The sequence below is a fragment of the Zootermopsis nevadensis genome, unplaced genomic scaffold (assembly GCF_977971745.1).
Source record: "Zootermopsis nevadensis isolate Lab colony 2312 unplaced genomic scaffold, Znev_1.0 Znev_ptg000017l, whole genome shotgun sequence".
NCBI lineage: Eukaryota > Metazoa > Arthropoda > Insecta > Blattodea > Termopsidae > Zootermopsis > Zootermopsis nevadensis.
In genome coordinates this window covers 8,469,870-8,493,665 of record NW_028259149.1, presented here as the reverse complement: position 1 = coordinate 8,493,665, position 23,796 = coordinate 8,469,870, and the positions used below count along the sequence as shown (strand labels likewise).

The window sequence follows — 23,796 nt, the reverse complement described above, 5'->3', positions numbered from 1 at the left end:
CCTTAAGAAACTTGTTTCCCTTTTTTAAAAAAATAATCTCCGTTTTATTAGACCCCGAAAGTTTATTATCGTGTTATAAAGATCCCAGAGGTCCTTTCCCTGACCCTTTCATGTGAATCTAGTCACCACCCTCAAGGGCCTATCCTATTTCTTTACGATTTAGTCTAACGTCATTCTGTCATATATACCTCAGTTTCTTTCTGTCCCATGCGTACCACGAAATGAAAACTGAATTTCATACAGTAACTGCGAACAATAGAGAAATTTGAGTCTCTGTAGCGAAGAAAATTATTTTGTTTTCAACGAAGCTTTAAACAGTAAAGTTTTCAGCTAAGAAAGATACTAATAAACAAAGAAATTTCTAAATATATATTTCTGGCGAAGGCTTATGCCCTAAGATGTGACATAGTTCAACCTGAGAGATGCATAAACAGAATTAAACAAGCGGAAATACCCCTAGATCGTGGGATACACGTCCTCTCTACCTTTGTGTACCCTTCTGATCGCAGAAATATTGCATTATATATTGCCACCGTTAAATTACCCCTATGGTTTGAATGCTTGTTTTTAAGAGCAGTTTATTTAGTCTTAGCATATGGTTTTTGCCTTCACGAACCATATCCTTCTTACCTACAAAAACCTGTCTTAATGGCTTCGGTCCTTACCGAGACATGAAGATCATGACGCGTCCTGTAAACCAATCCCGAAAAAAGGGTTCTTTTTTCTACTTCTATTCAGTCCCATCATGTACGTCTGATGGGCTGATATGCAAAAACTGTTGGTTCATAGTCTGATGTATGCATACGTAATGAAAAGAAGTGTAATGAATCTCCAGAGAGAATGAGGCGAATATAGCATATACCTGATCCAACAGGTTTAAGAGAGACGGAGAATACATTGTGTGGTGATAAAAAAGGAAGTTTAGATGGGGAGAGACAGGTAAATGGAATTGCATGTGTGTAGGTTCACAGTCGCCTTCTTTGCCCGCGTTTAATTATATGCTACAGCATGCATGCGGGCCGAGTTAAATAATAAGTGTAAGCATGCAACGTCAGTGATCCATTACCGGTCTAAAAAAAAGTTTTTATCTCGTGGGAGCCGGGTAAATTTTAAATAACGGCAGGAGACATCAGAACAGCATCTCGTCGTTTCTCATCTCGCTTTAAGGTTTTGATGCCAGTTACAGAATAGCCACGTTTGTCTGTAGCACTCTTTTATACTTTTGTACTTTTGTAAGCCTACTTATTTTGTTTCTGAATTTGTCTGCCGGTCTAGCTGATGGGCAAAGTTCTTTAGTCTGATATGTTCCTCCAGATGTTTGTTAAGCTACTTGTTAGCTCTCTTATCTATGTATATATTCTATGTAAAATATTTCCTTTGGATTTTGTCCATTGTATAAATTATAATTTTATAAAACTAGAGCGTTTCGGAAACGCAATTATTCTTCCATCTTCAAGTAAAAAAGGAAGAGGTAAGAAGGCAGAAATCTTCTCTCATGGGCCCCGTATTTGAGCTACCCTCAGACCAAGTCTGTGGCTAAACCTACATGACGGTATGTAATTTTCTCCAGTTATCAAAAATATATACTGATATATTTATTTAAATAAGCAACGACCTCATTCTTCCAGAAGGCTTCCGAATCATATTTTAAATAATTCTATAATCTGATGAATTGTAAGCTGTGCCGTTGAATACGTGTCATTGAATAACCCAGACGCACACAAGATTCGCAACGAAACCTAGTTCTGCTGTCCCATTGCAGTCACAAGAATTTGTTTGATTCCTGTCTCTAGTCTGTCTTGTTGACGCCCTGGTGATGGCTGCAGCAAGCACCTCTGAAACGTCAGTAAAATTCTACCTGACTGAACGGCGATGGAGCCCAGAAGGCAGGCATCATCTCTCTCAAAAGTCAATTCTAACATTTCAGTCGTTTCGAAAAATTGTTTCTACCAAAATAAAAGTTATTGTGTGGTATGTCTGAACTGTCTTCCAAAGCGCTGGTTAGGTTTAGCTTGATGGGAGGCGGATTGGTAACCATAGACTCTGTTGTGGATTTAGGATTTGGCCTGTAAGGGAATGTCAAGAGTTCTGTCTACCAAAACAGCGAAGTTCGGATCGGAATACTTTATCCATTAATAATGATAAAACTCAACAGTGTTTTAAACATTTTAGACAACTTCAACCATTAATCACACGTCAATTTCAATGTAAGAATCCTGCTACACTATGATATTGACATTTTCAGCAATGCAATTTTGTGCGAAATTAGTAATGACCACGTGCGTTTCCTTTAATCTCCTGTGAGTGGGTATTTGTTTCACCTCGGACAGCTTCACATTCGAGTTCTCTGCGAAGTATAGTGTAAAACTGTCCTCATCCTTTTTTTATAAATGGTTTCACGAAAGCAAGTAGACGGAACGGAAGCAGCAGTCGCCATATTGCATGCATGATTAGTGGTTACAGTGAAACCGTACAGCATTGCAACACGAACAGCGGAGCCTAGGAGAGTGACGACAGCTTAGAACTCGCAGCGTAGGAAGTCTAACAAAGCTCTACTGGTGACAGAGCGGCGTGGGGGACCGGGGGCGGTTTGGTGACAGCTACTATAGCCACTTGAAGGACGGACTGTTCACATAATTGGAAAAATTAAATATTATTTCAGGCGTATTTCAACGAAAAAGCAATAAACTTATGTTAGAACACTTTCAGTGTTAGAATTAAGATATGCGGGAGAGACCTTTAAAAACAGAACATTCTGTCCAATCTAAATTATATACAGGCCTGCGGCAGGTAAAGGTTCTGTTCTTCTGTTTATCACACTTATTTAATTATACGAGGGTCGCTCATTAAGTAATGCCCCACATTTTTTTTCTCAGCCAATAATGAAGATAGAAAAGTGCACTTTTACATGCTTGAGATTTGATGTTTCCCGCGTTCGTGTACGGAGTTTCAAATGATTCCAACCGATAGCGGAGCTGTAGTGAACTGTTAAAATGGCGTCTGTGAACGACTCTCGTTACAAACAACGAGCTGTAATTGAATTCTTTGTTGCTGAAAAAGAAACGGTGGTGAACATTCATAAACGTTTGTGTGCTGTGTATGAAAGCTGTGCAGTCGATAGGAGCACCGTTGGTCGCTGGGCTAAGAGAGTTAAAGCTTCAGGAAGTGAAGAAACCGAGCTCCGTGATCTGCCGCGCTCTGGACGTCCTGCCACATCCACCACTCCAGACATGTTGAACCGCGCGGATGCCATTATTCGTGAGGATCGGCGCATCACAACTCGACAATTGGCCCAACAGCTTTCAGTCAGCAATGGAAGTGTGATTGCAATTATCCGGGCTCTTGCATATTCGAAGGTGTGCGCAAGATGGGTTCCACGAAGTCTCACAGCAGACCACAGGATTCAAAGGAAAACGATTTCTTCTGAATTGTTGGAGCGTTTTGATGCTGAGGGAGAGGTCTTTCTGTCCCGGATCATTACAGGTGACGAAACCTGGATACACCACTTTGAGCCGGAGACAAAAAGGCAGTCAATGGAGTGGCATCACCCTCAATCACCGAGAAAGAAGAAATTCAAGACAACTTCCTCCGCCGGAAAAGTCATGATGACTGTCTTTTGGGACAGTGATGGGGTCATTCTTGTGGATGTGATGCCAAGAGGTGCGACCATCAATTCAGACGCGTACATCAGGACCCTGAAAACCCTCAAGAAGCGTTTCCGACGAGTTCGGCCTCACAAGCATCCAGCAGAAATTTTGCTCCTGCACGACATTGCACGCCCTCACACAAGTCTGAGAACCCGGGAAGAAATCACCAAATTGGGTTGGACGGTGCTACCCCATCCACCCTACAGTCCAGATCTGGCACCCTCCGACTTCCATCTCTTTGGGTCACTTAAAGATGCTATCCGCGGAACAAGGTTTGAAGATGACGAGAGCGTGATTCAAGCAGTGAGGACATGGCTACGTGCACAGGACAAGAGCTGGTACCGGCAAGGCGTGCATGCACTTGTTCCACGCTCGCGTAAAACCGTACAAGTTGATGGTGACTATGTGGAAAAATAGTATGTGTAAAGGAAACATTGATTTATATTGTCACTAAATTTGAGCCATCTTGAATAAATATGTTCTGAGGAAAAAAATGTGGGGCATTACTTAATGAGCGACCCTCGTATATAAAAATCTGGTATTTATTTTTAATGTTCTTTCAGCTCAATACAGTAGTGACTGAGGCTCTTTCCCTTTATAATTTTTTATTTTTGTTCTTTGATGTCAAGAGAAGAGAAAGCTTGAGTAACCTATACATGAAGATAATATTAAAATGGATTTTAAACACACGGTGTCTTGAGCCTATGGGCTGGACTCAACTCGTTCAGGATACAATCTTTTGTCGGGGTTTTGTTGATTACGATAATGAACTTTCAGGTTCCATGACTGTCTTCTTGGATGTTGAACCGTGTATTCTGGTAGACACAGGCTGACCTTTCAGTAGAACGTACTGTCTCCGCCATCCTTCTGATGATTGGTATCCGCCTCTGAAACGTCGGTCAGTATTCACCTGACCGAATGCTGCATCATGCCAGATGACAGCCATCTTTATTCTCGTCACCTTGAGAGCGTCAAATCTCTTCACACAATGTTTTGACTAGCTGAGCGACAGTCAGATTCCCAAGAAGAATGCTCCATAGAGTTAGAGGTGTTACACTGATTACAACCAGTATGACAAAATGATTGCGTCAGTTTGGGTAATCGAATCTGTAAAAGTAATGTGTACTACTATGGCTTAAACTAGGTTAAAAATGTTGGTTTTTAAATAGTTCATAAATTATTTTCATAAAGAGTTCATGAAATCTGTAATCGACTTGTGTTAAAATCACCGGCCTTTATTTTGAAAGTAACTCAACTTGCAGAACACACCACCGGTAAACCCTGGTCGTGGACGTTACTCTGTAATCAAACGTTTGCATGTGCCAGCGGCTTCTTCGCAATTCGATCGTTGTCCACACAGCAAAGTGGATTTTAATGTTAAGATAAGGGTCCGAAAATTGTAGCAGTAACGATTCGAGCATTGAATTAGAAATGAACGGCTGAAGGGGAGGAAACAGAAGTTCTGTAATTCATACAAATTGCGATACGTAGCTCTGGGCAATGACGCATAACCAGAACACCAGAATATGTCCTGTTTAAATTCTTTTTAATGTGCAATGTATTGGAAACGATGTGGAAGGAAGCGGTTCTGACCTAATTTAAGGTACAATCCTCGCATTTTGATAGAGGGACAGTGGGAAACCACGAAAATTCTCAGTCAGGATAGTCTTAGTCCGAGCCTTCAGTTGTAGGCCTCAGTCTGGGTTGCCGATGTTCGGGCCGAGATATGATCCCCAGACTACGAAAGAAGTGTTAAGCACAGTCGAGACGATTGGCAATTGTCTTCTTGCATGTTTAAAAGGAGGGATAAGAGGGTGGGTGAATGATTTTATCTGGCACACAAGTTTAACGTTTCGGGTTCGATCTCTACCGCAGTCGATGTTTCGGAAAGCGCAAATCATTTTTGTATATGTAATAACAATCGCATGAAGACGGAAGTAGAGCTGATTTCCAGAACGTCGTGTGTGTGTGTGTGTTGAAAGCGTCTTGGACAACAGACAATGCCGATCATAATTGTGTAGATCGTTCACAAATTGACATGTGTTCGCTTTTTCAGAGAACTGAGCTGTGGTAATTGTCAGGGATAAATGTTTAAGTTTTGAACTTAATTAAACCACGGAGACCAGCAACAACTGTAATAGTTCAGCCCAGGAGTGAAATTGGGTACCTGTAAAAACAACACAAATCTGAAAGCTGCAGATGCTAGTAAACTATGACAAAGAATTAATTACTTTCAAGTTATTCTTGAGAGAACACAAATCAAGTTTATGATAAATACATCGTATATTTGCTAGTATGATTCTTTAGTTTTGTAGGAAGTGACTTTTCTGGACTCAAGTGATTATGTAAATAACAGATTCATTTTGGGTTCAGTTCTACAAATTCGGTAAATGTGTGTGAGCTGTCGCAGTACAATTTAAAAAATCGAAAGTGACTTTGCCTTCATGGAATGAATAACAGCAGGGCTCAGTATATCTGACCTTGATACTAGGTAACCTGCTTAACTGGTCCCAGTCTAATGCTGAGAGAGGTAACAGTAACATGTGACCCGCGGAAGTGGTTCCAAGGACCGTTATTTGAAAGCTTTGTTGGCACCAACTTGTGTTCCTCAACATTTGTCTCATCGTCCTGACCTTTTCCTCTGCTAAAAAAGTGCCACTCCCACATTCTTTGTGTGAGACATTTAATTACATACAGCACTGTCATTAAATGCACACTGAAATTTTTAATGTTTTGTCTGACAGCAAATATTAATATTAGGTCTCTCACTATAGGCTTACTGCCTGTTGTTTTGTATATTATATATATTTTCTTAACGTATTTCTTATGCTGTGCGTAATGTAAGTCTGATGTGCAACGAGCAGTGGCAGCAGACGGTATCAAATTACTAAGCACCTGAGAAACTGTCTCTTGCTCCTTTTTCTACCCGCTTTCCAAGTTGCAGTAACATAACTTCTGTATTGAAGTATATAAAAACCTCTAATTATTAGGTTTGTATTAAAGTAAGAAAAAAGAATAGACTTAAAAAAGAGGAATCTAACAAAGAAGTCACCTGAAAATGAATAGGTTCGGGGTTTGTTACTAACATCAAACAGCATAAGCCAGGGAGACGTAATGTAATACAGTGGGTTGTTAAGTACAGTTCGTGTTCAGACAATGTCTTACCTCCGCCCCCCCCCCCCCGGCCCCTCGTAGTAACCCTTTCAGTGCTTGATAATAATTACTGTTAGGGCGTATATAAGACAATGTTTGTTTGATATTCAAGGCTTGAATCTGAAATTATTGGCAAATGTCCCATGTTATAATGAAATCGTTTGGTGACATGAATTATTGAACGTTATTTGAAAGCTATCAAGAGGGATGGATGTTTTTTACTACAGATGGGCCTGTATGAGAATGAATTTCAAGTAACCAAATACCTGATGTGTGATTTATTTCTTATTTCTGTGTTTTAATTACAGATAATCTATTCTTAAGACCCACAAACTGCTTATGAAGAATGATAGGACTGTAGTAATACATGGCCCGTAATAATATACATGTTTTTACTTTATACGATTCGTAGAGTTTTCATAAATACAGATTTAAAATAAAGATGGCTGTCTTCTTGTTTGACTCTGTTAGACTCATCGCCGGGAAAACCTCAAATCCTACACAGCATTGAGGTGTTTCCACATGATTGTATAGCATGTTCCTTCGAAAGTTGAAACTAATTATTAGCGGTGCGTAACAGTAATAATAATAATGTATTGAAGTCTTATTTTTTATTTATTTTACATAATAGAATTTGACTTTTGTGTGGTTTTGTTAAGAGCTGGTCATTGTTGCAGTTCTTAAACATGAGGTAGCGCTTCTGTCTTCTACATTCTTTCTTGCTAATTATATCGAGGTTCTTAATTAACAAATGTCACTCACTTAAGAGACCCGATGTGACCAGTAAAACTAACCCTAGTAAAGTTCTGAAGATCTCTTTTTTTAAATGTTTTATATTCTTATTTTATTCATACGAATTGAAGCACTTGTTCTGTTTGAAGACAATTTCGACATGGCAGTAGGTTATCGTCCTATTGTCTAGGAAGAAATAAAAGACTCACAAAGAGCTCTAAATTACAGGGTTTTCAAAAACTGTCAAGGTTTATTAATTTATTTATTACAGTCTAAACCTTGTATCATGCGCCCAAGTTGTTGTTCTAGCCAGATATGACGTGTGCAGGTGGGGAAAAAATCAATTTACAAAGAGCAGAACAGTTGTGCAACTTCACGTCTGCTCTATTAAGAAATTGTGATACGGTATTGACTGGAAACGGATGTCAAAATTTGACTGTGGGAAAATAAACACGCAGTTAACTTTTATATACTGTTTCGTTTCATTGCCTTTGAGCCAAATATAACTATTTATTTTGTTGAAATTGCTGTCTTCTTGGTTGTTGCGCCGTGTAGTCTGGTAGATGTTTACCGACGTTTCATAGGTCCTTGCTGCCTCCATCGTCAGGGCGATGATAGTTACACGGCGCAACACCCCAGAAGACAGCAATCCTCTGACTCACCGCCGTAAAAACCTGAAATCCTATATATTTATTTTGTGTATATGTATTACGTTAACAGTTTAATTAATCATTCAGTAATAGTCAGAATGTCTATGTATCTCCGATCATAATTTCTATGGTTATTTATTGGTTTAGCAGAAAGAATGCTAATTGGTAGATCGGTGAATGCATTAAGTCCCTTGCAACAACAATATTAATGGTTTAATTAATATTCTAAAAGTTAGCTATTAGTATTTTATTACCGATATTAGAATTTATTAAAGTAGATGTGAGGTTAAGGTAAGGTTATGCCTGGTGCTTAATTAAGCACAGCGCTATGCTGACATATGGAGAATAGAGGTATAGCTCCACCAATTCTTAAAATTCGATATTAGATGGAGATATTTGGGTTTCTAGAAGTCACTCAGAGGATAGTATTAATGACCGAGTCTGATCCAAGCAGCTATTTATTTGAAACTGAGTGTTTGACATTTAGTTACAAATAAAGAACTGAATATTTGTGTGCTACCGTGTCTTTGTTGTAAATTCACTTTCTGAAATTAAATTATGGGTGCAATGCGAAGTGTTACGGAAAGAAGCTGAGTAAGCTATGAGTCCTGTATTTTACATTTGTGTAATTACAGTAGTTTATATTATCCTTTGTGTAATTTATTTAAAAACTCACTCTATTTCTCCCTGTTTTATTTATTGCTTTCTCAGAGCAATTATATTTCTTTCTGGTAAATGCGTAGTAATTTTCGATTTTACTGGATGTTTTAGCTTTGTTAATTATATTTTCATAAAAAAACTTAGTCAGTTATGTTATATAATTAACACTCTCTTCGGATCTGCCTTTGTAAAGATTATTTTTGTTGGAAGACTTCTTTAAGTACCTCAGGCTAAAACCTATTAAGTACTTTATACCTGGATGTATATAACCAGGCTCAACACTTATGTAGTGTGTAATAGCCTATGCGCTGTTACAGCATCGTTAAGTAAACTACATGACTTAACAACATGTAAAAGTTTATTACGTAATTTTAAGCGCTTTCGTATTCAAATGTAGATCCTATTAAAATCGATTCGTCCGTCCGTCTACATACATGATATAACTCGAGAACTGCTGATACAATGTTCATGGAATTTGATACGATATTAAGGAGATTTATTAAAATATGTCGACACATTTAAGTTTTTCTTAAAATCGAAGAAAATAAGAGACACTTTGAATGGTTACTATTTACCTTGCTTTATGACCAAAGGTTGAAATCTGGCGAACGCTCCAGAAATCTCACTGTACATTTCTTATTTGTTACTTGTTGAAACAGCTTTAACGAAATTACTTATACTAAGTTGTAATAAGTATACTGATAGTATTGTTACATTTAGTAGCAACTGCGACCACTTTGTGGAATTACGAGGCTCATCCACAAAGTAAGTTTCCCTGGGGCCGTTTACAGAAACAAAACACAATTTCATGGAAATATTTATTGCAACAGATACAGCAAGTGTCCAGCTATTTTTCAACATATTCGCCACCGGAATTGAGACATTTGTCATACCGTGGGACCAACTTTTGAATACCTGTGTCGTAGAAGTCTGCCGCCTGGGATTGGAACCACTGTGTGACAACCATATCCGCCTCTCTGTCATTCTCAAAACGCTGACGCTGACCGGACAGGAATTTCTTGAGGTGTAGGAAAAGATGGAAATCACTGGGAGCGAGGTCCGGGCTGTAGGGTGAATGATTAAACACCTCCCAGCTGAACTCCTGCAGGAGACTTGCTGTCCGTCGAGCCGTGTGCGGCCTAGCGTTATCACTGACCGCACTTCACAGTCGGCGGGAGCTGGAATAAGAACCTGCATCTTCAACAGCTGCAACGATGCTGCTGTGAGAACGCGGGAAGTACCGTTAGTGCATGCGCCATGCTACATCATTGCTCTATCACGTACACACAGTCGCTTCGCGCAATATAAGGTTTGCTAGCTGTGGGACGAGTGGGAAACTTACTTTGTGGACGCGCCTCGTATATTAAGATTTGTTTTGCCTTTACCACAGCAGTGAGCGTTTTATAGCCTTTCAGAAGTTTTATATTAACGTATTTATGCCTCCAACAAATTATAATAAGACAACCAAGATTATTCTGTTGGACTTCCAGGTTCGTGTCGCTGTAACAGCACAGTGTATTTACTCCTATTCGATTCCTACTTGGTTCGAATCTTGGTCTGGTCACTGGACTGAGGATTTTCATTGTTTTACTCAGTTCCTGCAGGCGAATGCCGGAATGGTTAGTACACTTGGAACAGGCCACGATCTAATCATTCATAATAATCTTTCCATTTCATTCGGAATCTGTGCTTTTAAGAATGTGTGGTTACGTGGCCTATGAATCGGTGAGTTCGTCCGAGGTTCAGTGACTTTGTTTTATAACCTTTATCAGGAAAACGTGTGTGGTGTAATAACGAATGACAGGCGAACATGATTGGACAGCCAGCTTGAAGGATTACTTGACCACGCCCAGCGTATGAGCAGGACAGCCATTGGACTAATTACTATAATGTGCTCCATAACTGGCTGATCATGATTATGCTTTTGTATGAATGCTGTTGCTAATGGAATGACAACAAATAGGCCTATATTCTGCATGGTAGAGTAACTGGGTATTTCTGAATAGTATATGACCCAGCGTCAGAGCACAGGGCGACGCGAAATACATAGGACATATTCTGTAATCATATTTTCAGGAAAAGCAACACATTAAGCCACAAACATAACCCATAGTCTGATATTTAGCCTGATGACTGAACTTCATGAAACAGAGGCTTTCTTGAGAAGCTAATAGTCGCTCAGGTGATCTAAAATACCATGGTTTCATGAAACACGAAAAATCATCTCCTCCTAGCATCACTTGTCATGCGGGTCACCCGTTACCAGTGCGCAGGGTGTGTCATTATGTCCCGTCGAGAGATTCGCATGTCCATTTCACGTCATTGATCAGCACCGGAACTTCTTTTAGCTTCAGAAGGGCGTAGTAGCATTTATGTTAACCGTGTTAGCCCAGCTAACACTTTGAAAGGCGAAAAATATCAAGTCTTCTGTCTTAAGTTCGTGCTGCTCAGTTCTTTGGCATCTTGAATTCGTATCTTGTTTCGACGATGTATTTTAAACTTCGGTAAATACCACGCTTTTCAATGTTATTAACAATCACTTATATGTAAGTAGGGTTGTCAAATGAACCTAAATCCTCTTCTTGTATTTACGTAATAGGCCATTTGAATTCTAAGTCGGCCTCAAATGTCTCCTCTGTCTCCCTTCCTTATAGGTTTCTTTATAATGCCATGTATTCGTCTGTTCTGTTTACAAGATGATTTCATCTCTTCTTGAATGCAGTTATCACTTGAAAAGTTATCGGCCTTGAATTTCACAGGTATGTTCTTTCTTGTGAGGTTTGAGGTTTTTGCGGGAGTGAGGATCATGATGGCATGGTGTTTGGCACCGTGTACACTCATCGGTAGCTACCAGAGTTTCGTGTAGAACATACTCTGTCCATCTTCAGTCCTGAAGAATACCGTAATAAACCCAAATAAAAAGCTGCTTAGCAACATCGTTAGTGAAAAATCCTATCTTATGATCATAAAATTCGGGATCTATTGCAGGAAGTTTGTGCACTAGCTTTGTTCGGTTCTTCATGTTTTCTCTACAGCCTCATTGACAATGCAGTGCTGCAGAATTGCAGAATCTTGTTACAGGAATAAAATTTTGCCGGAGTGTCTCGTCGAAGGCTAATTGAATGAAGTCAGAAGTCCCAAAAATGCCTGTGTACTTGCCTGCTTGCAGGCAAGTTACCACTTCCTCTCTTTGTATCTGCATTACATATTACAGTGAGGAAGTGTTATGAGCGTGTTGTCTTGCCGTTCCAATTTTCTGTTATTAATATAACGAATTATACGTACACAATTACCACCAACGTGAATGGGTATTAATAACCAGTTTTATAAGTTGACTCCTTTCAAACATAGAACCTGCTCATGACATGATGGTAATTTGTAGTCACTGATAACTACACGTGTAACCTGGGACTCGCCCAGCGTCATTCTTTCACCTGCTTCCTGTACACACAAACTTTTACAAAACACGTCCGGTTCCTTATAACTCATTTTCTCTCTTGATGAAGCTTGTTAATTGCCAACTGGCTGCTAAGATACTGTTAAATATTTAAGAATTCTTATTTGAGTTACTTATAGACTCTTAAGTCTGCTTGATACATGGATACTTCTACATTGTCTAAGCCTTTATACACAGAGCAGCTAATTTTGACCAGTTTAACCTTCGACGAGTTCAAGCAGACGTTTAAAGGACTCACTCTTTCAGAATTAGTTCTGAATTGCTACACGCCAGATTGCACAGTCTGTGATAGATGGATTTCTGAACGGAATAAAAATTATCCAAGAACTCCTACGATTATCAAAAATGTTTATACCTTCCACGGACGGGGAATGCCAGTTTATATAAGTTAAAAGTTTCGTTCACCGATGAACTGGCTCTCGGCTGGAGCAGCTTTAAAAAAGGTAAGTTGATTTTATTCTGTTCAGGGGTCGATAATTGATTCTTATCAGAAAAACCTTGTAGCTCTTGGCTGTGAGATATACAATTCTAGCCAATAGCCGGAAAGTGACAGTTGTTTTCCGGTTTATAAGTGAACGCATTGTATCTGTATAAAGACAGATTTAACACCTACTTATCTTCGGATACCGAACTACACTTGTATATTTAGGCATAATCTGGCTACATCCTAACATTGCAGAATCAGTGACTGGTTTTGAGAAACAAGAATTTTTCTCTCAAATCCTTGGCCGACATCGAGCTACTTCAGTGACTGACTTGTTAGATAATCACATAGGTCTACAGGTCAAGTCTGATATCCGTTGACCATCCTTCCTTTAGTTATTTGTTTATTATTTAGTTACCTTTCCATTTGAGTTGCTTAAGCGTAAAGATTCCGTCTTCCGGGCATGTAGTGTCTTCAGGTGTCTTCACAGTCTGTACACCAATTCCCTTAGCACGCATCTGAGAGCGAATAGGTCTACCTTACCGCTTAATGCTGAATAATTGTTCCTAAACCCTGACATTCAGTGTCATTACTGTATGGTTATATTCAACTTGTTACTAAACACTGTTGTGTATAAACCTTCCACTGCAATTAAATGCGTAATAGTCATATGATTAGAATTGACTGCATGAAGTTTCATAATTGAGTTTGCCTCGAACACGCAATTAACTTAATACTACTACATTTAATATCAGTTTTAATTATGGAACGTAATGTTCACACCATTGATCTAATCTGTGAACAATGTATTATGCAGTTGAATAGACTTTTGTCAAATGGATTAATAATCTACATTAGGATCAATTTAGCCTCTTCTTGGGTGGGTACCATGCTTTTACCCTGATATAAAGGGCGTAAACTAGGTCTGAATAGTTCGGAGGTAAAGAATGGCTGGCTGTGCATTTTCGTATTTTGTACAATCCGTTTGTTACGACTTTCTGCCTTGGTACATAAATAATTTTATTGTCAATTTTATTTTTCTTGTAATCAGATGTGTCAAATTGTTCTGCCTACACTTTTCATTTAGTCTGCATGATCTGTACATCTTAGTTTACGCGCTTCATCCATATATCTGGGAAGTTTTGTTTAATTAAATGAAGCTATTCTTCATTATAGTTGCTTCAGGACAAATTACTTTTAATTTTAAGAATATGAGTTCAGTTCATAAGAAAGGATCTTATATCGTGTAGGACAGCCTACAAACTAGCTTTTAAACATGTCCAAATAGTTTATTGATTTGTATTTATGTAATTTATAATTTCTATCTGCTTATACTACTCAGAGTGAAAATATTTTTACATTTGTCCCCATCAGTGCCGTGCTAATTACTCTGGAAAATAGTTTTTAGTATACTGATAGTTGCTCAGCTGGCAAATAAATCTCTTCCCCTCGAATGAAAATTGCATTGTTTATTATCACGTCCACAAGAACCCATCACTCGACCCTGTCTTAAGCCAATTGAAACCAATCACCGCGTCATAATATGCCCAGACAAACTAATTGTCCCCATTCGAGGCTAACGAACAAAGTGTGAGAAGCTTAAAGAGCCTTTTAGCAATGAAAAATTATTCTGCATGTAAGTATTCGGCAGTATAAGCTGGTCTTACTTTATCAGACCCTGTGTAATGAATCTGCTACAGGAGCGTTGTAAGTTGTTGCCGTGAACAATAAAACGAAGTCTGGTCAAAAAATGTTGATTACCTTTTAGCAGGGCTTTTTGTCTTGTTGGATGCATTGTTATAATCTTGGGCCTTCTGCTACATGGACGTCATCTTGCAAGCAATACACCTCACTACTAATCAAGCCTCGTGTTCTTTTTCGCTATTCCCAGCAACGCAGTATGGGTGACCCATCATTTAGATACGTGTTCCGAACCACAGGTTTAGTCTATCTTTGTATTTATAGTCTTTGTTGCACTGTAACATATTAAAAAAGATTTTATCGATATGGCATTTGTCAGTCAAATATTATCAGGGCAATCAAATCAAGAATTATGCGAGATTTAAGGTTTTCGCAGATGGCAATCTTGAGGAATGTTGGGCTGTGTAGTCTGGCTGATGTTGACCGATGTTTCAGAGAAGCTTACTGCCCCATCTCTACGATACTTTGGTGATAGGGACAGTAAGCTCGTCTGAAACGTCGGTCAACATCAGCCAGACTAAACTACGTGACTTCCCACAAGAGAATGAAGAGAACGTATGGAAAACTAAACACAAAAGTGAAAGTGATGTAATGTAGTACGAACACATTCCAGTGGCGTGCTCTTCGGGTTCTATAAAACGCGGGAATTTCTTGGTTAACTGAGCGACTGTAAGCTTATAATCTACGGTTTCATTTAATTTAGTAAGTGAATCAGTATCTCGGGGAATTTAAGGTTTCATGTTATGTAAGAAATAAACCGTATCCTGTTTGATAAGAATAGTTTAACAGATACAGCAAAAAGAATGAGTCTTAACCTTTATTTCGTTTTTCTGTGGCAGTCCTGTTCTTCGTTCAGGTATGATTGGCATCCGTTTTGTAAGTTGATAGCCAATGAATTAGTAACTAATGAAGATAATATTGAATAGAGTGTCGAGTCATTGGTGATGTATTGAAAGCGTAATCAACGTTCTTTATATTTGTACATGCAGCGCGAATGTTAGTCAGTTTTTGTGTTTGTTATTGAAACAAAATGCATGCGTCTTTCATGTCTGTCTTGGAATTCCTTTTAGTTCGTGAAAGATTCACAGAGGGAGATTGCTTGCTTCCTTACTTGCAAAGCGATCTCATGTACAGCATGTTAATAGTATTTTCTGCAGTGACTATTATGTTTATTGATTTGGATGTTGGGTTATGTTCTGCTGCCCCTAAATGGAATCAGGTCTTTATGATTCAAGCAGGGCCGGATTTATATTTGTCGGGGCCCCGGGGCGACCGCTTCGGTCGATCTCCCTGAAATCAGGCCATGCATTGAAGTTTGACAAAGGTGACCTTATTGCAGGTTCCAGGCTGTGGCATCTCTTGTCCAGGAGGTGGAGACCCACTATCCTGGGGATCAGGTGGACTGGACACTGGTACATGATGCCGGTTGCACCTGTGACGACACCGAGTTGCCTCATCACGTGACATCGAGGGACGACATTCAACAGCTTATAACCTCCTCGTTCACCGGACTTCTGTGCTCCCTGCCCGGGCCTCCGACCATTGTCACCATATCAAGGTAGGGATCTCTTCTTTATACAGCAATTTAAAATCAGTATGTGATAGATTGTGTGTGCAGTTTCATATACTATTCAGTGTGGAGTCTTAGATTTCGAAAATCAAATTTCATACGTGAAACTACAGGCGTTTTATGAATATAGGGATTGTCAGTTCCTCATTAAACTAGTCGGTCCTCTGAACAACTCACTTTCCTTGTCCTCTTCTTTAAATCAGTAACATATTATACTCTTGGATGCGAAATATTCGAAGTGTTAACACGTAAACATATGTTTCGCTGCGTTGTATAGAATTACTTGCACGTAGAAGGCCATGGAAAAGCGACCGACCTTTTATTTCGGAACGTGATTCCTCAAAATATATTTTCTTATTATTATTTTTCTTTAACTGGTATTAATTATAATTATAATTGTTAAGCTTTTTATTCTTGAACTCTCACAAAGCAGCTTATGAAAATTAAAAATAAAGTAATATCGTATAGCAGAAAGTTGATGCTATTATTTCGTTATTTATCTTTGATCAGGTAAAGATATATAATACCATTTCATATACTGTAATCTCAAATATGATATGTCAAGTTTATAATAACTGTGTTGCGCTGCAGTACACATCTGGCCTTTTTTAACAGAATTACCATGGCAACTGTTATTATATTATCTCGTAAAGCCTAAAATCTCATAACAGCAAATGATCACCATACCATGGCAAAGGTTATAATAATACACATATTTATAAATATTGTCATATAAGGCCCAAAATCCCTGAACATCAATTGATCACCAAACAGCAAGTCTTGTCTTATTATACAGATAGTGATTACGATATCGGCGACGCTGAACCTCGTGAATCAGGAAATTCAGAATAGCTCAGACTCACACAAATGACTGTCTTTGATGGAAAGAATTTATTTCCCTTTTACTGGACGCGGGGTAGCAGTGTGTGTATTTATGTGGGTCCTAGAGACGGGAGGTGCTTCATGGACCACTCAGCGTTGGATGTTAAATACACATTTCTGCTTTTAACTGGAAATTACGGTTCCTTCGTCTGATGTTACAGTTACCTTTGATACTTAATTGGCGTTAAGAGTTAACTGCTATAAGCGCACGTATAGTTCACGTACGAGACACGCCTTCAGAGGGAGTGAGGAGGAAATCCATGTAGAGGGCTGGAAGGACCCTGTTTGTTTAACACATTACACGTTCCATGAGTTGCTCGTGACGTCATGTGCCTTCAGTTAGATGAAACAGTTTACTCGCTTTGCTGGTACTTACTTGCTTATCCAATTAAGGAAGGTGTAAATTGTATTACAAGCTCCGTTCCATATTTATCCTCCAGGAATATCACAGTGAATCATTTGTAGTTCGTAATGGGTAACGAGATTCTGTTTTTCAGTGTGCACCGAACAAAACGTTTGATTTCTGTGGATTCCAGCAATACACGAGTAAATTATATAACTTTCATGTATGAGATTTCACGTGAGTGATTCAAAAGTAGCCGTAAATTTTGCGTGATTGCTGTATGGACAGCAATTCGAATTTGCTTGTTATTGCAAGTCATATAATGGACCTTGTAACATAGCTTTCTGGTTCCGTGTTCATGTTTTGTGAGACCTTCCACTTTGGCGACCTGCCGACCAGGCGTCTTGGCACCTACCGACATGGGGGATCGGTGTAGGTCAGGTTAGATTGCGTGAATTTGGGTTACGTTAGGATGGTGGGTTAGGTTAGGTTAGGTTTGGTTAGGTTGGGTTAAGTTAGGTTGAGTTCATTTAGGTTGGATAAGGTTAGGTTAGGTTTGGCTAAATTAGTGTCGGTATTTTAATAATTTTTGACATTTCGAGGTTTTTACCTATACTATATTTGCAACTTTTTTATGCGTCGTGACGGTCGGCGTCGATTTGTGGCAATGATATCGCATGGCGACCCTATGCTTATATTTTTATCATTTACATATCATCATAGCGTCCCTCTTTATCCCAGACTACGTCCAACACACATTGGTAAGCAGAAGGACGTACTCTTTCGTAAATGAATCTTTTTTTAATCTCCAAATGTTCTTTATTTGATATTACATCTGCGTTTTATCCTTTCTTTTCGTCTCCTCATCTTTGTTCGACGTCACACTTTTCTTTCTCTGTTAAATAATTACATCCCGCCAAGTTCTGGTGGGACCATAATTGGAACTAAATTTTATTACCCTCTAAGAAATTATTAGCACTTTGTAATCAACCTCTCCACCTTATTTTCCTGCTCTCTCACGGCCTTCTTTTTAATATCAAATTAGCTGCCTTTTCAGAGTTTATTATTAAGCCTATATAATCTGAGAAGAAAATAATTACGAAAGTGACTAGCGTGGTAAGAATACGGAAGGCAGCAGTCAACTGTTCGGCCCAGTTCTTTGAATTAATTGGATTACAAATGACATCGGCACGGCGGAATGAAGCACTGGGCCGGATAATGACGTTACACCATCTTAACTGACTCCGTAATGAATTTAATTGCTCCTTCTGTAAGCCGTTTTTAAACCTTTCGGGTAAAAGTGAATTATGGCTTTGCTCTAAATTTATCCAGTCGGCGAATCTTTTGTATTCTAATTGTTCTGAAAAAGCAGTGACCAAGATTTGCGTATTACGAGCGGGATTTAATTAAAATCATAATTACTACATGTCTGACGAATGTCCGCAATCCATGTTTGATGTACTTCAGCATAAAATTATATCTAATTGTTAAATTAAATTAATGTGGGTTTGTGGGAACATGGTAATGAATCTTCTGATTCAACGAAAGGCGTAACATTTCTCGAGTAATTAACTGAGCTGCTTTTAGCTTCTCAAGAAAGAGTCTTCTGCTTAGAGTTACTTATTTACTACTTTCGCCAACAGAAAAGCATGATGTTTATTATAAATTTGGTTTCACATATTAATATACTTATTCGCGGTTATATTTTCTACGAAACAGCTTTTTTACTCTTTATTAAGATGAATTGAGAATAATATAATAATCACAATTTAATCCAAATCATATGTGACATTTTAGGTTCTCACGGCGGCAAGTATGAATATATCTCGGATGTTGCGCCGTGTGGTCTTGTAGAAATTGACGAAATTTCAGAGATGCTTACTGTCTCCATCATCTGGGCGGTTTTCAGGGGCCTTGGGCATATGTAATAAAATACGTTAGGCATGGATGGGGAATTATAGATAGCATGTAAATAAATAATTAGGAGTTATAAAAAGCAGAGCGTAGAAATCAATATCAGAATTGAAGATAGAAACTGAAGTGGGAGACTAACATATGAAAGAGCTACAAGAAATTTTTTTCCTTAGGATTTTTTTTTTGGAAAACAATGATGTTATTTCTAAATTAAGACCAATTAAGACTAATTTTTGATGTAAATTTTTAATAAGTCTCCTGAAGATGGCGACGATAACACCAAAACACGTCAGGCTAACAAACAGAATATTTTAATTGTTTGTATATGAGTGCAAGTAATAAATTCTGTATGATGGCATAAAAATTCGATTATGTTTATTTCCCTGTTCCATAGAACCGTCTTCTACTAACAAGGATCTGTTTGACGTCGTACCTTAAGATATAGGGGGATCCTCTTTTGAATTCTCCGCGGTATCTCTTGCAGCTTAACGAACTCTATGTTAAGACTATTAGAGGAATTGTCTTAGTCGTTCCGTATCCGTCTGACATCTGATGCCATTCGGACTAACGCCTCTTCGACATTTCATCTTTTCATAAATTGTACTAATCACCAGTCGTCGTAAAAGTAATCAAATGAATGCGAGTGTGATGGGCGGGATATGTAACACACGTAAGATAGGAGACGTTTATACAAAATTTTAGTCAAGAAACCTAAAGGAAGCGACCGCTTTGGACACCCGACATCAGTCAAGGAATAATATTAAAATGGATCTTAAATAAATAATATGTGAGGATGTTCTTGTTCGGGATAGGATCCAGTGTTGGAATTGTTTGAACCTTCGAGTCCTATAATAGGGCGTTATTGATTGCATTAATATACCCCATAATTTGTATGGCTTGACCGTTGATATTTTAGTTATTTCCGATTTTTTAAATCGCAAAGTTTTCATATCTGTGTTTGGAGTGCTTACTGTTTAAACTCGTATGATAAATGTTGTGTAATTAATATTTCGCGGACACGAACAATTAATTTAGGTGAAAAGCTTCGCTGCAATTTGCATTACGTCAGAGAGTGTCTTTACCTCAGCGTACGTACAGTATCTCGTAAAGCATAAAATCAATGAACCGACATGCAAGAGATGCAGTGACGCCATGTTGCCAAGATATGTGTAAAAGTTTTGATTTGTGAGAATCTCACTTTGGCTTCTGTCTTATGGAGAATGTATTACATATTTAATAATAGAATTTCAGTGGCTTCAGCTGATTACTCTAAATCCATTTCTCAGTCTGTGCCATTAAAAGTACAAATTTATTTATTTCAGTTTATTGTCGCTTCAATTAGATGGGCCAGTAGGAAGCTTCGTGGAACGTTAATACGCAAGGTAGATATTAGAAATGCATACAAAATTTTAGTCGGAAAACCTGAAGAGAAGAAGCCCCTTAAAAGATAGAGCTGTCTTTGACTGTATTGATACGGCTGAAGATAGGGGCCAGTGGCGGATTCTTTTGCGAATTTTTCGTTTGAAGTGGGGAATTGACTGACAAAGTGACGTGTTAGTTTGTCAAGAGGGACGCTGTTTCATGTAGTTTTTATTGTTTTATATAATATCTATAAAATTATTGCATACTTAAACATATAGTGTATCATTACTTGAGTATTTTCTAGTTTTACTTTTAATTAATAAATTTAAAACAAAAATCTGACAACGTTGCATCTGTTTCATCATCCCCCCTCACTCCCCCTCCTCAGAAGAGCTGATTTGATTAAAAATAACTTTAAATTATTTGTAGGTCCTACATATTATTTTAAGTCTTTACGAGTTAGGGGCGTGATGAAACAGAAAAAAGAACTTTGTTCACATATAATGCAGCAAGGGAGAGCTAAATACCCACCCTTAAACAGACTTTTTTGTCAGCTCGATGTAACTACGTAACAACGGCTGTCACTGGCGTATTTTATGTGACGAGGCTTTGATTTCTTGATTTAAGATGAGAAATGAACTTCTTACAGATTTTAAAAAAATCCTCCTTTAAATTTAACAATATCAGTACTGTGTACGGTATAAATTACTCACATTTTTCTTTTGAAAGGTTACACTTCTCGGCTGTGTACAGAGATTTTATTAATGCAATAAAGTCGGGAATGTGAATTTATTTTCCCACTTCTTTCTTTCTTTCTTTCTTTCTTGTTAATCAGTTTGTTATCTGAATTGCTAGGCGTACTACACTTCACGATTCTCTCGTTAAAAGTTGTGTGGTACTTAAGGGAACTTTATGAATAAAGGAGGATTTTAAGAGATATCAGCGATTTGCCACTGCCGGAAAAGTGTTGACATTCAGATTGTTACTTCTTTTGGAATGTTCGCTTGATCATTAAAATATACGTGCTCATTGGCCATAGAAAAAGTGCTCGTAATTTCGTTTTGGTCAGATAGAATGTAGTCCTAAAAATGGAGTTAAATTCATGTTTAATAAAATTTAAACTGCAGACGTTCAAGAAATTTAAATTACAAAAATTGACTAACTAACTAGCTCCATTGAGTAAAATCCGTTTGAGAAGCTAATAGTAGCTCAGTTAGTCAAAAACTCTATTATAAAACTTGAACGTTCAGTACCGATTACACGAGAATTCGTCAGTGGTCCGAGTCAACTACGAATAGGCTAAACATAATAACTAAATCGCGTAAATTAAATCATATAGAATATGGATGATTCATAATCTGAATATCTGCAATACGTATTAAAATATTAGTAATTCAGTTCAAGCCAAACTAAGATAATGTGCAAAGGGAACTAAAAAAGAATCGGTCTAACCCCGACGCCGACTCCATCTACCCGTGATATGGAGTACTAGATCTATGTCGTTACAATTTCAGCCACTGTTGGCACATCATCGATTTTATTTCGCCACCATTTCGGCTGTATGTTGGCAGCTCTGACACGTGGACAACAGTAAGAGTTGCTATGTACTAATATGAATAAGCTTTGTTGATGTCCTCACTACTCTTGCACTGAAATCCAAATATTTTTACTGTCTTGAGTTCAAGCCCAAATCAAAATTCGTTCATAAGGGTAAAACTGTAGTAAAATTGTAATCGTGTGTTTAGAGTTCATGTGTTTCGCGTCTGACCGTCTCGATAACTTTTCTTATGTGATGCGTTGAAAAGAATTTTGATGTTGGACTGTGATTTGCATACTCAAGTTCACTAAATTCACCCCAGTGAATTAAGATTATCTTTATTAAGATTATTACGATTATAAACATGGGGGGGCATTATCTGTCAACAGGTGTGTATTTAATGGGAAATGCCTAAAATAATTGAAATGTAATGTAATATAATGTAACGTAACAAAGTTTATAGAATATTTGAAGCATATTTCTTGTTTTGTTTCATTTTATAGAAGAATATTAATATATGAAAATACAACTATAATTATGATATTGCTGATTATTTTCTGTTCTTTACTTCGCAAGTTCTGCGGGACCTATTGCATATTATCACCTTAACTAACCTTTATCGACTTTGTTCATAATTGCTTCTAAAGTCTCTGCTTGTACAATTTTAGTTGGGTGTTTGCGTTTCAGAAGAACATATTGAATCGTTTACACAGTCAAAATACTACACCGTGCTGTACCCCAGAAAATCATCTGTATAATATTATACGTTGGTTTATGTGGGTTTCAAATTGTAGGCAACCTTCAACGAGGGACAAATTGAAAGAATTTGATGACAAGGTACTAAGAATAATATATTATAGGTAAAAGAGGGGAAGTAAATGGAGAATAGGCAATATTATGAAATGAGTCGCTTGATAATTTAATATATGTTCTCGAAATATTATCAAATAAAGGAGTATTAGTTTGGCAGGACTTGTAGCACGCATAGGAGAGATGACATATTTATGCAGCAACATTTTAAACTGGAAATCCGAAGGAGAGAGACTACGTGAAATGAGAGTAATAGATGGGAGGATAATATTAAAGTAGATGTTAAAAGTATGTGGGTTAGAAATGTTGGCTGATGTTATCTGTTTACTGTAGGGAACAGTGATGAGCTTTTGTTACTAGAGCAATGAACATTAGGGTTCCATAAAATTCGGTAAATAAATTAACCAGTTGTACATATAAAAGCTCTTGTACATGGGAAAGGTTCGTTGGTTAAAGTTTAATTGTTGAATTCGAGATTTGAATGTTCATAACCGACATACGTACTGTGCAGGACTGGATGTAATTACCTGTAATTTTGTGGAGCCCTAAGCAAGGCCGTGCTTGAATGAAGTTAGACGAGCACAGAAGAATATTGTCATTCGATGCACCCACTGTTGTTTCTGAAACACAGGAAACTCTTTTTTAACCCCCGTTCACATCTCAGCGTTATGAAATGAACGAGTTTCTTACTAGTCATTATACATTCACATGTGCTCTATATATTTTTTTGTTTTTCTTTCATATTTTTTATTCCGTGCGTTGCTATTCATTCATTTATTATATTATTTGTTCCTTTTATAAAGACTCATTCATTTTCACGTTTCTTTGTATACTTCATTCTATTTTCGGCACCCTCCTTTATTTTACGTTTGTACTGTTATAAAGGATTTTTTATACATGCATGGAACTTATTTGCATACCCGTCTGCAATTCACTGGGCACGTGGGATGAGAT

The 23,796-nt window shown here is 37.9% G+C and overlaps 1 protein-coding gene and 1 long non-coding RNA gene across 8 annotated transcripts in view; one reads left to right on the top strand and one right to left on the bottom strand.

Moving 5' to 3' along the window:
* MESR6 (misexpression suppressor of ras 6) overlaps window positions 1-23,796 on the top strand; it is an 841,969-nt gene that overhangs the window by 671,604 nt on the left and 146,569 nt on the right. For all 6 annotated transcript variants that reach the window (XM_087350337.1, XM_087350339.1, XM_022083379.2 and 3 more), the window contains one exon: window positions 15,764-15,982. In XM_087350337.1, coding sequence (XP_087206463.1) covers window positions 15,764-15,982 — 219 coding nt within the window. The remainder of the gene's footprint in view (window positions 1-15,763; window positions 15,983-23,796) is intronic.
* Window positions 1-23,796, bottom strand: part of LOC110839329 (uncharacterized) — a 140,521-nt gene that overhangs the window by 35,925 nt on the left and 80,800 nt on the right. For both annotated transcript variants that reach the window (XR_002546433.2, XR_002546438.2), the window contains exon 2: window positions 23,370-23,462. This is a non-coding gene — a long non-coding RNA (uncharacterized LOC110839329). The remainder of the gene's footprint in view (window positions 1-23,369; window positions 23,463-23,796) is intronic.